This window comes from Trichosurus vulpecula, chromosome 4 (assembly GCF_011100635.1).
Source record: "Trichosurus vulpecula isolate mTriVul1 chromosome 4, mTriVul1.pri, whole genome shotgun sequence".
NCBI classification, from domain to species: domain Eukaryota; kingdom Metazoa; phylum Chordata; class Mammalia; order Diprotodontia; family Phalangeridae; genus Trichosurus; species Trichosurus vulpecula.
This window is the reverse complement of record NC_050576.1, coordinates 16,969,925-16,982,684: the sequence shown is the minus strand read 5'-3', so window position 1 is coordinate 16,982,684 and position 12,760 is coordinate 16,969,925. Positions and strand designations below refer to the sequence as shown.

Here is a 12,760-nt window from a genome sequence, read left to right as displayed (position 1 = left end):
GTGCGCCACGTAAATGCACCCACTGGCCATTGAGAGGTGCGACAGGCGGGTAGCCCCATGGCATGGGAAGGCAGAAGACAGGAGGAGGTTAGCACTGGCCCCTAAGAGAATGATCCAAGGGAACCTGAGGACGAAGTTTGAGACAAGGCCATCGTTAGCACGCAGAGAGATGCCGATTCAGGAAAACAGAGTGAGGGAGTGGTCAAAAAAGAAGGGGCAGGGTGATAAGGAATTGGCGAGGTAATGAGGAAGGACCAAGGCTCTGGGCACAGACAGGGCAGACGCCTTCTTTCTGTGCTTCGTGTCTGTACGGGAAAAGGGAGAGCCAAGCTCTGACCAGGAGCTGGGGGAAGAAGGAAGAGTGGGTCTGAACCCAAAGGAGAGCTGAGGGATGAGGTCTCAGAAGGGTTCCATAGGAGGGAAGAGGCACCATCAGAGAACACAGGAGCCAGAAGAGTCTAGAGATCATCAAGGCCATGCAGAGAAATGAAGGGCACATCCTTCTTGGGGACACGAGGGAAAATGCCGTAGTGAAAAGGAAGATTTAGGGAAGTCCATTTGTCTCCACTGGTCTTGCCACTGCCCCCAAAGCAGGTCATCTGGTGAGAGTGGCCAAGAAAGGCAGGAACAGAGGAACACAGACTCAGAGGTGGGAGAGACTCTGAGGCCACTGAATCCAGTTTTGCCATTTTACAGGTGAGTAAACTGAGGCAGACAAAGGTGACTTGCCCAAGGTCACATAGCTGGGAAGCATCAGAGTTTGAACCTAGGTCTTTCTGGCTCCAAAGTCACCACTCTATCCAATGCACCACCCTGTCACTTGGAGGGAAAAAGACCATAAGGGTTTAGACATGGATGTGAGATACTGATAGGCAGTCAAGGAGAGAGGAAGGAAAGACAAGACCACAGCCTCCAAGGTGCAGATGCGGAGCAGACGCAGTGAGCACCGTGTTTATTTCTTCCAGCAGCGCTCAGCCACCAGGGAGCTTGGGGTTCAAAAGGGAGTCAGTGTGCACCTACGGGAAGAGAACCACAAGCAGGACATCAGCTTTCCAGAATCTGGCACACTCAAGGGAGCACAACGTACAGAACACACAGGGAAAGGCTCGATAATAACGTTAATGAGAAAGTACTTGGGAAGAGGGGACGTGGAAAGAAATCATCGAATTCGGTACCTGTTATGATACACTACAGCTGTGTAGGCTTCCTTTGAAAATTCTGAACAGCTGGATTTGCCAAAGATCACCTGGAACGAATAACAGTGCGTTGTTGAAACCGCGTCATCACAAAGTGGAACGTTTCACGCTTACGCAGAAGGAGCTTACGGGCACCCACAGGAGAATCAGCGGACCTGCTTACAAAACCCATTCAGAAACTCAGCCTCCTCCATGTTTGATCCAAGGGCAATTCTTCAAGTCTCATTTAAATCTAGTGAGGGGCAAGAGACCACTTCCTCTTTTCTTCATTTGCAATTTTATTATGAAAGCAAATTATAATTTATGTAAATAAATGGGTAGGTTTGAGTAGACAGCCAATTCCAATTTTCCAATGCTGTGACTCTGAAACGCTGAAATATGGCCTCCATTTGAGGATAAACGTGCCCTGTTTTGGTGAAGTAACACTGAGGTGCTGAGCCCAAATAACTATTGATTTGAGTAGAACATGCATAAACTGGCAGGATGATAAATGACAGGAAAGTTTCTATTGGGAGACCAGTAAGTACAAACATGGCCACCGGGGAGGGAAGAGGAACAGCACAGAGACGAGGGGAATGCAGAAGACCAGCCCCGGGATTCAGAGGCAACAGGCCATTGGTGAGCCTGTGACTCTGTGGGAAGACAAGCTGATAAGCTGTATCCACGGCACAGAACTTTCCTGGGCCTCAACTCCCTGGTCTGCAAAATGAAGGGACTAGACCAGATGACCTCCCAAGTCCTTTTCAGCTCAGTGACCTGTGCTCCAGTCCTGCCCCTGCTAGCTGTGTGACCCTGGGCAATGGGAGCCTAAACTTCTTCTACTGCAAAAAGGGAGAGATCCTACTTGTATCGTCTAATCCCAGTCAACCTGGGAACAGAATGAGAGGGGCCCAGCCCTCTCTGAAGGCCGCTGCCAGGATGCCATGGTATCCTCTGTGAAGGCACACAATACACCCTGCCCCCCCACATCCCCTCGTGGCCCCATATCGTCAGCAGGGGTTGACTTGCTGTCCGGGAGCTGGAGAGCTTCTGCTCCAGGGAAGCGTCCAAGCAGGCAATGGATGATGAGAGGGGCTGTCCATGTGTGACCGTCTCTCCCATGAGGTACAAACCCTGGCTAGACTTTAGCCTCTCTGTAAACCAATGACCACTTACCTCCCTTGGAAGCTGTGGGAACCCACAAACTACTCTATGATAGGCCGGAGGAGAAGAGGATGCCACCGAGCCTGGTGACTTAGAGCGGGCATCCAGCACGGCATCTTCACCGGCAGGCCCAGAGGACAGAGGACGGGCCCAAAGTTATACAGGGGAAGGCAGTAGAGCCGGAACGCCAACCCAGGCCCTCGGGCTCCCGATCCTGCCTCCCCACGGCTTCCCAGGTAGGGAGCACTCTGGGAGGACACTGCTAACGATAACGTGATAATGCCATGGAGAACGCTTCACCCACAAAAGCCTCCCAGGCAGCGTGGGCAAGCGTGATGACTCCTATTTTACAGAGGAGGACACAGCCAGGGAGAGGTGACGGTCATACCACTAAGAGGAAGAAGCTCCAGAAATCAGAACTCACACTCAGGTCCTCTGTATGATATTTTCACCAGTACAAAAATAATATTAGCCCCAAAATGCAAACACGAGTTACCCATAATTACAATGCCATTCAATGTGCCATGTCCCTTATGTGCATGACTGCTTGGTGGCAAAGTGCTGATGTGCCAGGGCTCACCCTACTCTGGTCAAGCAGCCGGGAGGTTCTCAATGAATCCCTGATCTCTGCCTGTAGAGCTTAATGCCTGTAAGATGATCGCTCAGGGCTATGAAAACACAGACCCCTTAGCCTGCGCCTCTCACCAACCCCCATCTTCCTAAGCATTTGAGCAAACTTAGCAAAGCGACGGACATGTGAGGCACCAGAATAAGTAGAATTTCCAGTGACAGGTCTCCCCATGGACACAAGAAGAGGATGGCCCCGCTCCCTCCCCACGCAGGAAGACAGGGGATGGCCCTGCTCCCTCCCCACGGACACAACAAGACGTGGGATGGCCCTGCTCCCTGCCTGTGGCTCCTTCTCCAGGACAGCCTGTCCAGCGTGGAGCTGTCAGCCCCATACAGCCCATGGCATTCTGCTTCAGTGGACGATGATGAAGCATCTGGCCTGGGCAAAGAGGAGGGAGGCCTGACGGCCAGCCCGAGTGAGAAGCGACTTCTGAGCATGCCCTATCCGGACGATGCAGATGCTCTCAAGCCTTTCTCTAGCATTCATTCATTCCCCAAATCGCTACTGATGACAAGAGAGTTCCTGCCCCCAGAGACCAGAGGCAGAGCAGAAACGGGAAGCAGAGGGGCAGATGTGGCACACCTATCCCAAGGAGGACCAGGGGAGAAAGTTCAGTGAAGCAGGGAGGGCATCCCCCCCAGAACTGACCCTCTGGAGTCAATTCCACAAATACTGATTACCCTTCTATGCAGTGGGGCTGGGTTACAGGAGCAGAAAGGAAGCAGACTCTGCCCTCACTGGTAGAGATGCCAGGACCCACCTTGAACCCAGGTAAAGTGATCCACAAGGGAAAGCCGGGCCATTGGGAGCCTGAGGAATGGGCTGGGCCAGGAAGGAAGCCGAGTCTTCACAGGGGCCACGGCAAGATGGGGGCACCCCTAGACTTGGGGAACAGCTGGGTAAGTGCTGTGCAGGGAGGAGGGGGAATACTGTAACTGAGGGGCAGCAAGGGGAGAACGTGGGAAGGGGAAAACAAGGTAGGGAATAAGCACTCATTAAGCATCTACTGTGTGCAAGCACTGAGCCCAGCACTTCACAAATACCATCTCGTCTTAGCCTCATGACAAACCGGGTCACAGATCAGGAAACTGAGGCAGGCAGAGGTGAAATGAGGCCATGCAACTAGGAAGTGTCTGCGGCCACATCTGAACACAGGGTTTCCCAACTCCAGGCCCAGCACTCTGCCCACGGCACTACCTAGGTGTTCATTATATTGTATGGCATGTTTATCATAATATAAGCAAATGCGAATCGCAATAATTATATAAATGGCGGTGCGGTGGACAGAACGCTTGGCCTGGAGTCAGGAAGACTCATTTTCCTGAGTTCAGACACTCGCTAGCTGTGTGACCTTGAACAAGTCACTTCACCCTGCTTGCCTCAGTTTCCTCATCTGTAAAATGAGCTGGAAAAGGAAATGGCAAACCAGTCCAGGATCTTTGCCAGGACAACCCCAAATGGGGTAACAGAGCGCCAGATACGACTGAGAACGGACTCAACAATAAACAGGCTAGATGTCTGTCACTGCCTTCTTGGGAGACAATGAGAAACAAGACTAGAAGAGCGCATGGGGGCTAGACTGTGAAGGTCTTTAACTGGCAGGCTGAGGAGTTTGTTGTTTTATCCCAAAGGAAGCCGCGGAAGATTTCTGGGCAGCGATACCATCAGATGCAGACTTTAGGCGTCTCCATGTGGGTGTCACACAGAGGAGAAACTGAGGAGGAGACAGATGGAGAGTCTGTTGCTGAGGCCCGTCGCCCTCAGCTCCGCAGTCTCTCTCAAACTGCCCCCCTCTTCTGCTGACCCGCTCCTCTGCTCGCCCCAGGCTCCCACCTGCAGCCAGCCTCCCTCAGCCACCAAAGCTCAGGTCTGACCACATTACCCCTGCCCACACTCAGCAACCTTCAGCAGCTCCCCGTGGCCTCCCTAACCTGCCTCCCCCAGCCTTTCCAGTCTGCCCTTGATCCAGGCCCTGTGATCCTGTGACACTGGTCTCACACTGCCATAAGCAAGACCCTCCCTGTGGCGGCTCCAGGCACTTTCTCTAGAGTCCCCCCTCCCTGACCGACCCCTCTAGCTTCCTTCAAGTCCCACCTCCTCACAAAAGCCTCCCCAGCCCTCTTCATTCTCCTGCCTTTCCTTGGTTCTTCATCTCCTATTAATTCCATGCATCAGCTGCTTTGTATCTGCCTGCCTGTATCTGCATGCCGTCTCCCCCATGAGACTGTAAGCTCCTCGAAGGCAGGGCCTGCCTTCCGCTTTCTGTATCTCCTATGCTTAGAGGCATCTGACACATAGTAGGTGCTTAATCAACGTTGCCTGACCAAAGGGAACCCAGTGATAAGACAATGACAAGGTGATTAGGCCTGAACTAGCACCACGTGGGAGACCTGACCAGACTTGGTCAGTGACTAGTTAAGGGAGGGAGGAGGGAGGGAAAGGGAAGGAGTGAGGCTTCCTATAAGGCAACCCACCTGAAAAGAACAATCTTCACCAACATCCTCATAGTGTTTGAAGGTTGGCAACACCTTCACATGCATCAAGTAACTTCAGGAAGATGTGGTAAGGTTGGAGCAACTGTCACCACCACGGGGAACTGAGGCCCAGAGGCCAAGCCCTGGTCTGCGCTGCCCCATGGAAGGGCAAGAGCATCCACAAAAGGGCAAGGCCAGGATTTCAGATGCCACCAGTGTGGGCCTGGGAAGGCAGGAAATATGGGAGCAGCAGGTGACTGTATTTCAGGAGAGACAGGAGAGAGAGAGAGAGAGAGAGAGAGAGAGAGAGAGAGAGAGAGAGAGAGAGAGAGAGAGAGAGAGAGAGAAAGAGAGAGAGAGAGAGAGAAAGAGAGAGAGAGAGAGAGAGAGAGGGAGAGGGAGAGTATAGACAGAGTGGAGGACCAGGGAAAGAGAGAGAGAGTGTAGACAGAGCAGAGGTCCCAGGACAGAGAGAATATAGACAGAACGGTGGTCCCAGGAGCCATGGAGATGCCCAAGAAGCCCCCAGATGGGGAGGGAAGAGGGCCCAGAAGCATGATTTTTCCCATTTTCCAGATAAGCTCACTGAAGTACAGACCAGACAGCAGGAGCCCTTGGACCCAGGTCTCTGACCCCATCCCCGCCCTCCTGGTCTAAAGGCCTCACTGCCAATTGCCCACAGAGCCAACACCTTCTGCACTGCAGCTGGCTGCCAGTGTTATTCCTTCTTCCCATCAAATCCCTCCACAACACTGATGGTTCCCATCTACTGAGGACCATCAGAAACACCTTGTGTATTAACAACCCCACCCCCCAAACACACACACCCCATGCGCATGCGCACACACATATTTAGGCTGCAATACTGCCATTTTCTCTACCACATTCTTCAGTCTAATGAATCAAGAAAACAATAAAGCAAGCCCTGACTTGTGGCTTTTGCCTCTTTCTGAGATGTAAATGCTCTCACTGAAAACCTGGCAGCCGGGAGCCAGCTGAAGCTGGCTCCAGCACGCACACATGTGTACACAGCGTTCCTCCAGGCCCAAGCTCCAGCGGAAGCCCCAGGATCACAGGCTCTCATTTAAAAAGGATGCAGCTGACACTTGGTCCAGAATCACAGACTCCCGGTACGACGGCCTCAGAGGCTCTTTGGGCTAGCGGATAGCTGCATAAGGACTCTCTCTACAACAAACCCACCATGAGGCCATTCCAGATCTGACTGAAGACCCCCATGGAGGGGTGAGCCAGCCTTTCCTGAGGGATGCCCCCCCACCCCAATCTGGCTATTGCCTCATCCACAGCTCTGTTTCCCCACACTGAAGCCTTCAGTTCAGGCAAACAGAATCTGCCACTCCTAAACACGTTCCTCTCTTAGTGACCGCCACACCTTTGTTCAGTCTGGGAATGCCCTCCCACTGTAGCTCCCTCGACTGACTCCATCCCTGCAAAGCCAATTTAAATCAGGCCCTTCCTGATCTCCCCAGCCAAAAGTTTACCAGCTTACCCATCTAGAGCGCTCTTAAATGACGGGTCTATCACACATTGCCTCATGCTGCAATTATCTGCAGACATGTCCTCTGTCCCCAACCACAGAATAAACTGCCTAGATAAGACACCATCTATCTTGGTCATGGCTGGACTTCCCTGCAACATGTAGACCAGTCAATAAATATTTGTTGAATGAATGAATATTTAACTTGGTTTGGAAATACACACATTTGTATCCACACAGAAAGTTCTATACTTAGACTTTTTAATAGATAATTTCAGATTTGAGTTTTTTTGGCTCCTATCCAAGTGTGAGAAAACAAAACCACAGCTAGATAGGAGAGGAAGAAAAACAAATCCCATTTCTTACCGGCATCGCATTGCTTGGATCCTCTCCATACATAAACTGGACCTTTACAGTAATGTTTCTGGCAGAACCTTGGCGATTTGCAAAATTGAGGCTTTGGGGATATACATAGAGGAGATTCCTGCAAAGTCAAGAGTGCAAAAAAAAAAAAGAGTTAGTTTTCACATAAAGAAAAAACATATCAGCAAACATTCTTCAAAGAAAAAGATAACTTGAATAAAAATAAATCAAAGTGAGCGTGGATTCATATGCCGGCTTAAAGTTGAAAAGATGTCTAAAATTTGAACCAATTCCATCTAGCAAACGCTGATCTGTTCTAGTATTTCTAGATCACTGAAAGTTTTTAAAAACAAACTTTCCAGAAGGTTCCAACACTAACTAGCAATGAACAACTTCGTAGGAAGAGACAATAACTTGGGCCTTCAGAGAGAGATCCAAATCTCACTGTCGTCACCTTATTTCACTTAAAACAGTAAATCTGAGGCTGGAAAGGAGAAGTTTTTCATAATAATGACATAGGTCATTAAAGGTCAGGCCTGATTTCTGCATAAATGGTGTTTTATAAAATTTATGCATGTTCTAATAATATATAATTACATATGATACATAGTCAATAAAATAATTAGATATGTCATAAAATCATGTTAATTCTGAAAATATCAGGGAAAACGATAAAGCTGAAGTCGTACAGAGATCTAGCATCTTATCAAATCAAAGACCTCAGAAATCGGAGGCAATTGGGCGGTCCTGTCTCACCTGCAAGGATGTGGAAGAGGGGCTTCTATGCCACACAGTGTCACAGCTGAAGGACTGGAGGTCTGGTGTCACCCCCTCGCTCAGAGATAGGTAACCCAAGACTCAGAGAAGAAAGGGGGCATTGGTCCTAAGAAACACAATAAAGGTGATGGGGCCACATCTGAGCCAGGCCTGGGCCTTGGAGCCTGAAGGCAGGGCTCCTTCCATCACGGCCTCTCCTTGCTCTGCATTTTAGGGCAAGATGCTAGAAGCTTCTTAGAAACTACATATTTCGAAGGAATAAAAAGAAACATCTCCTCGTATGGGTGACTGCTAGACATGGCTCCAGGACATGGCTAGACGTGGTAAAAGAAAAGAGGACCTTTTCTCCTGAACAGAGGGGACAGAGCGTGCACACGCATCACAACAGAGAGAACGCTGGGGAAGGGGGGAGGGATGGAGGAAAGTCCTCAGGAAGGACACCCCAATGTAGCCTCCGGGCTCTGCCTCCAATGTGTCAGCCAAAGCCCCAGGGCCTCCTGCATCTCAGTGCCTTCCTTCTGAGGTGCAAGCTGCCACAGTCACCCTCGGCCCCAATCCATTCCTCCTCTAGCTTCTGTCATCTAGACACAATGGCCAGCATGTTGTCTCTGCCCCTTTAGACTGGGAGCTGCTTGGGAGAGGGACCATTCCCACCTTCCTCTGTATCCCCAGCAATTAACACGGAGTGCCCAGCACAAAGTAGGTGCTTAATAAATAAATGCTCGGTGACTGGCGGTCCATGAGAACAAAAGCAATCATTTATGTGATACCAGCCACGTTCCTTTTATCCACATTCTTTGATTGAAGAACTTTTAAATGCCTCTAACAGTTATTAGTTGCTTTCATTAAATTTAATTCAATTCTAGCTTTCGTAAAGCCAGGATTCTCCTATCATTAAACATTCACATAAATGTTAATGCAGTGCTATTAAAAGTCTGTATTTATCTTGGGCTCTTTCCTAGTTCAACGGCAGCAGAGGGACCAACTTCAAGTTCAAGCTCTGACACTCGGCGGTTCTATGATCTAGAGAGAACCACAAACTCTAAGCCTCGCTTTCCTCCCTGATGATATGGGAAAATACTTTTGCTCCCTATCTCCCTCAGGATATGACAGCAGACTCTGAAATCTTAAAGTGATGCACGTAAGTGTGTGAATGTATAATAGGTGTGCCTATATATAGACACATTTACACGTGTGTGTGTTATTTCAATGTTTTTCAGACATATTAAAAACTTAAGTTACATCAGCTTCCTTATCAGTAAAAGACCAGATGATTTCTCAGGTCCCTTCCAGACCTAACGTTGACTAATTCTACGACCTCTGTTTACAATCCTTGGACTCTAAGGATAAACTGCCCTTGTGGGCAGAATCCGGTTTGGAAGGACAGTGTGAGTGGATTCCCTAAGGACTATCCCTGGGCCTTCACTTCAGAGAGTTCACCTGTCAGCCCGTCTGGTCAGGGGGCTGGATTTGTCCAGGATCAGGCTGTTAGAATTTGTGTCTCCCATTAACACGGGTATTTTGTGTTTTTCCTCCTTTATCCTTTCCCACTGTGATCCCAAGTCTGTGCAGCTCCCCCTCCCCAATAAGTTCCCCAGGGCCTGCGGGTTCCAAGGCCCTCAGCCACCTAGACAGCCCCCAAACACTCGTGCAGCCTCTGCCTATCACTGCCCTCCGTGAACGTCAGGGTCAGGTCACACTGGCCTTCTGGCTACACCTCAGAACAACCGCTCACGTCCTGCCTGCGCCCGCAGCCTCCTCACCTCCATCTCTCGGAATCCTGGGTTTCCTTCAAGTCTCAGCCTAAGCCTCACCTTCCCCAGGATGTCTTTCCTGACCCCCACCAGCTGCTTGTGCCTTTTACCCAAATCACCTTGTATTTAGTTGGTATCCATTTTGTACAGAGTTATTTAAGTTGTCTCTACCAGCTAGGCAGGAAGCCCCTTCTTTGTATCCTCACACCTCCCAGTACTTAGTGCCAGGCACTTAGTAGGTGCTCAATACCAAATGCTTCTTGGTTGACTGACTGACACTTTTATAGCCTCCTCTCACCCATCCCTGCTGCTATCTTCTACATCTCTTTTAAAAATTTAACTTGGTTCATGAGAGTCCTCTGCATGTACACCATTTTTTCCTTCATAAATCTCCCTCTTCCTTTAAATGGTTTCTCTTTTTGTTCTTGTGACCCCCTTCCTGTCTTTCCTGAGGATGGCTTCCCTTGTAAAGTATCAGTGCTTGGCATCCCCCTTGGGCTTTCTTTAGACCCTTTAAAAATCTACTCTCTGAAAATCTAGGCTGCTTCTTAGACTTGGTTTGGCTTTCCTCTCTTCTAGCCTAAATTCTACAATGATGTGGTCACTTCTTCCCAAACTTCCCATCATTTCCGTGCCAGCAACCAATTCCTCTTTGGGAAGGAGGCTCAGATCTGCAACGGAATTTCTTCCCATCGATTCTGCTACTTTGGAAGGACAGACTTGCCACCAAGTCAGGCTGACGCACGATTAGCTGTTCAGTCTACGTGCCCAAGTTTACTCACAGGAAATCAAAGGTGAGTGGGAACAAAGATGCTGAAATAGTGAACCATCAATCAGAAAGTAAGAATTCCTGAGTGAGAAACAATACTGTGTCAACCTTCCCAACATATGTATGCATTTGCCTGGTAGAGAGGCTGGTCCTAGGAACTGCTAACCCCTTGGTCGGGCCATAGGCGGGTCAGCTCTGCCAGAACCATGGCCTCCCAATCAGACAAGGCTGTTGGCTCAGGATGGTTCTTCACTGAACCCTTTTCATTCTCATGCCACAATGTACTTTTCTCCAATCAAAGACCCTTGATTTTATACCAACGAGGGCTCAACTCAGGGCCTTGAGGGGACCTCAGAAAGCATCCAGCCCAATTCCATCATGGTCCAGCTGAGATGAGCTGTCTGCCCAAGGTCACACAGGCGGCAAGTGCCAGAGAGAGCCGCCAACTCGCTGGCTTCACACCCACAACTCTGGAACCACACCAGGCCGGGCACTGGCCACTTCTAAACTTGGGGCAGAGGAGATGCTCCCTCTTCAGATGTCCCCTGGCACTTGGGCCTGAACCTGTCCTTGACACTTCCATCACATGCCCTTGGTATGAGCCCTCATCCTTGTGGGCTCAAGGCAGTGCGGTGTGGTGCAGTGTTCGTAGTGCTGGGATTAGAGTCAGGACGTCCTTGCCTCCACATCCTGTCTCCCACACTGACCAACTGTATGACCACAGGTCAAGTCACCACCGCATTCAGCTTCTCTGGGAAATGCAGATTATAACGTCTGCGTTCACTCATCTGCTTGCCGTATCACACTGATGAGTCACAATGAGCCTCTAGTGAGGCCACTACAACCCCCAGGTCTTTTTCAGGGAAACTGCTGCCTACCTATGGCTCCCCATTTTATATTGCAGAGCTGGCTTTTTAAAATCGAAGGTGAACCTTTCCATGTTGCTGTACTAACGACTCCATCTTACTCGATCCCCGTCCACAGGGTGGCCATCATCCGCCATGTTAGGGATCTGCATACTGGCAAGGATATCGACATCTCTTATCCAAATCCAGGTAGATAAACAGGTAGATATCATTTGCACATCAATCCCTAAATCTACCACCGAGCACACCTCAGACCTTTCACCCCAAGGACCTTGCACTGAGGTGCTGAATAGATGCTTATAGTCCCATGGCGCGGATACGCAGCTGAGGGTCACAGGCCTTCCCTTACAAGTTTAACTATCTCGCCCAGGCTTCATCTCAGGTGACAAACATTAGCCAGTTGAGTGGCCAAGATTACACCCCGATGTAGGAACAGAATGTCTCATGGAAACTGTTGTCCTCAGCAACACTGGAAATAGATTTCTCCATTTGTGAAGAAACTTCTATACTGAACAGATTTGCAAAGAATGAAAAAAATAGCTACAGGTTTTCCTTATACTATTTTTAGGTTGTCAAACTGGGGAAAAGGGGGGAGGACTGAGAAGGTCTGAGAATGAAGTGGAGGCCACAACACAGACAAGACTTAATTCATCACGATTTCATCAAATGCACGGCTATGCTGACCTCCCCTATTGCTAGTCACAGTGCTATCAGCAATGCTCTGTAGAGAACAGTGAGATAATTAGCTTTCCAAAGAGATGACAAGAGTCACCCATAGAACGTCTAAACTTTAGTAGCCTTTTCCTGTATCAAATCAAACCCATCACTGCCCACTGGACCATCTGTTAGGTAAACAAAGAAGCACTTCCTTATTCTCCCAGTTTTTCATGAGCACAACAAAACCCTCCAGAAATCACAGTGAGGACACGCTGGCACAGAGGACTCCACAGGATTTCATTTTTTTCCCAGTCACTATAGGAACTCAACGACAGAATCTGATCTTCCAATTTCCTGTTCATCTTTCCTATCTTCCACGAGGCTCAGCTGACATGAACATTAAGTTAAAGAATTTTTGTTTAGATAAAATGGACAATTTAAATGACATAAAATCCAGATGCTTTTGTACAACAAAACTGATGCAAAATCAACAAAATGTGAAGACAAACTAGCAAGCAGAGACAAATCCGGACATAAAGTTTCACTGACGAAAGCAGAGAATCTGAGACGTATGGGGGATTGACACAGAGGAAGTGAAGAACCACTCCTCTAGGAGACAAGTTATCAAAAAAAAA

General features: G+C 49.2%; 1 protein-coding gene across 6 annotated transcripts in view; it reads right to left on the bottom strand.

Moving 5' to 3' along the window:
- Positions 1 to 12,760, bottom strand: part of DOCK7 (dedicator of cytokinesis 7) — a 178,952-nt gene that overhangs the window by 73,984 nt on the left and 92,208 nt on the right. For all 6 annotated transcript variants that reach the window (XR_005010150.1, XR_005010151.1, XM_036753879.1 and 3 more), the window contains exons 15-16: positions 7,306 to 7,423; positions 1,176 to 1,246 (exon numbers count right to left, since the gene is read on the bottom strand). Coding sequence is in view for 4 of the 6 variants with exons in the window: in XM_036753879.1 (XP_036609774.1) it covers positions 1,176 to 1,246; positions 7,306 to 7,423 (189 nt within the window). In the remaining 2 variants the exon portion in view is untranslated. The remainder of the gene's footprint in view (positions 1 to 1,175; positions 1,247 to 7,305; positions 7,424 to 12,760) is intronic.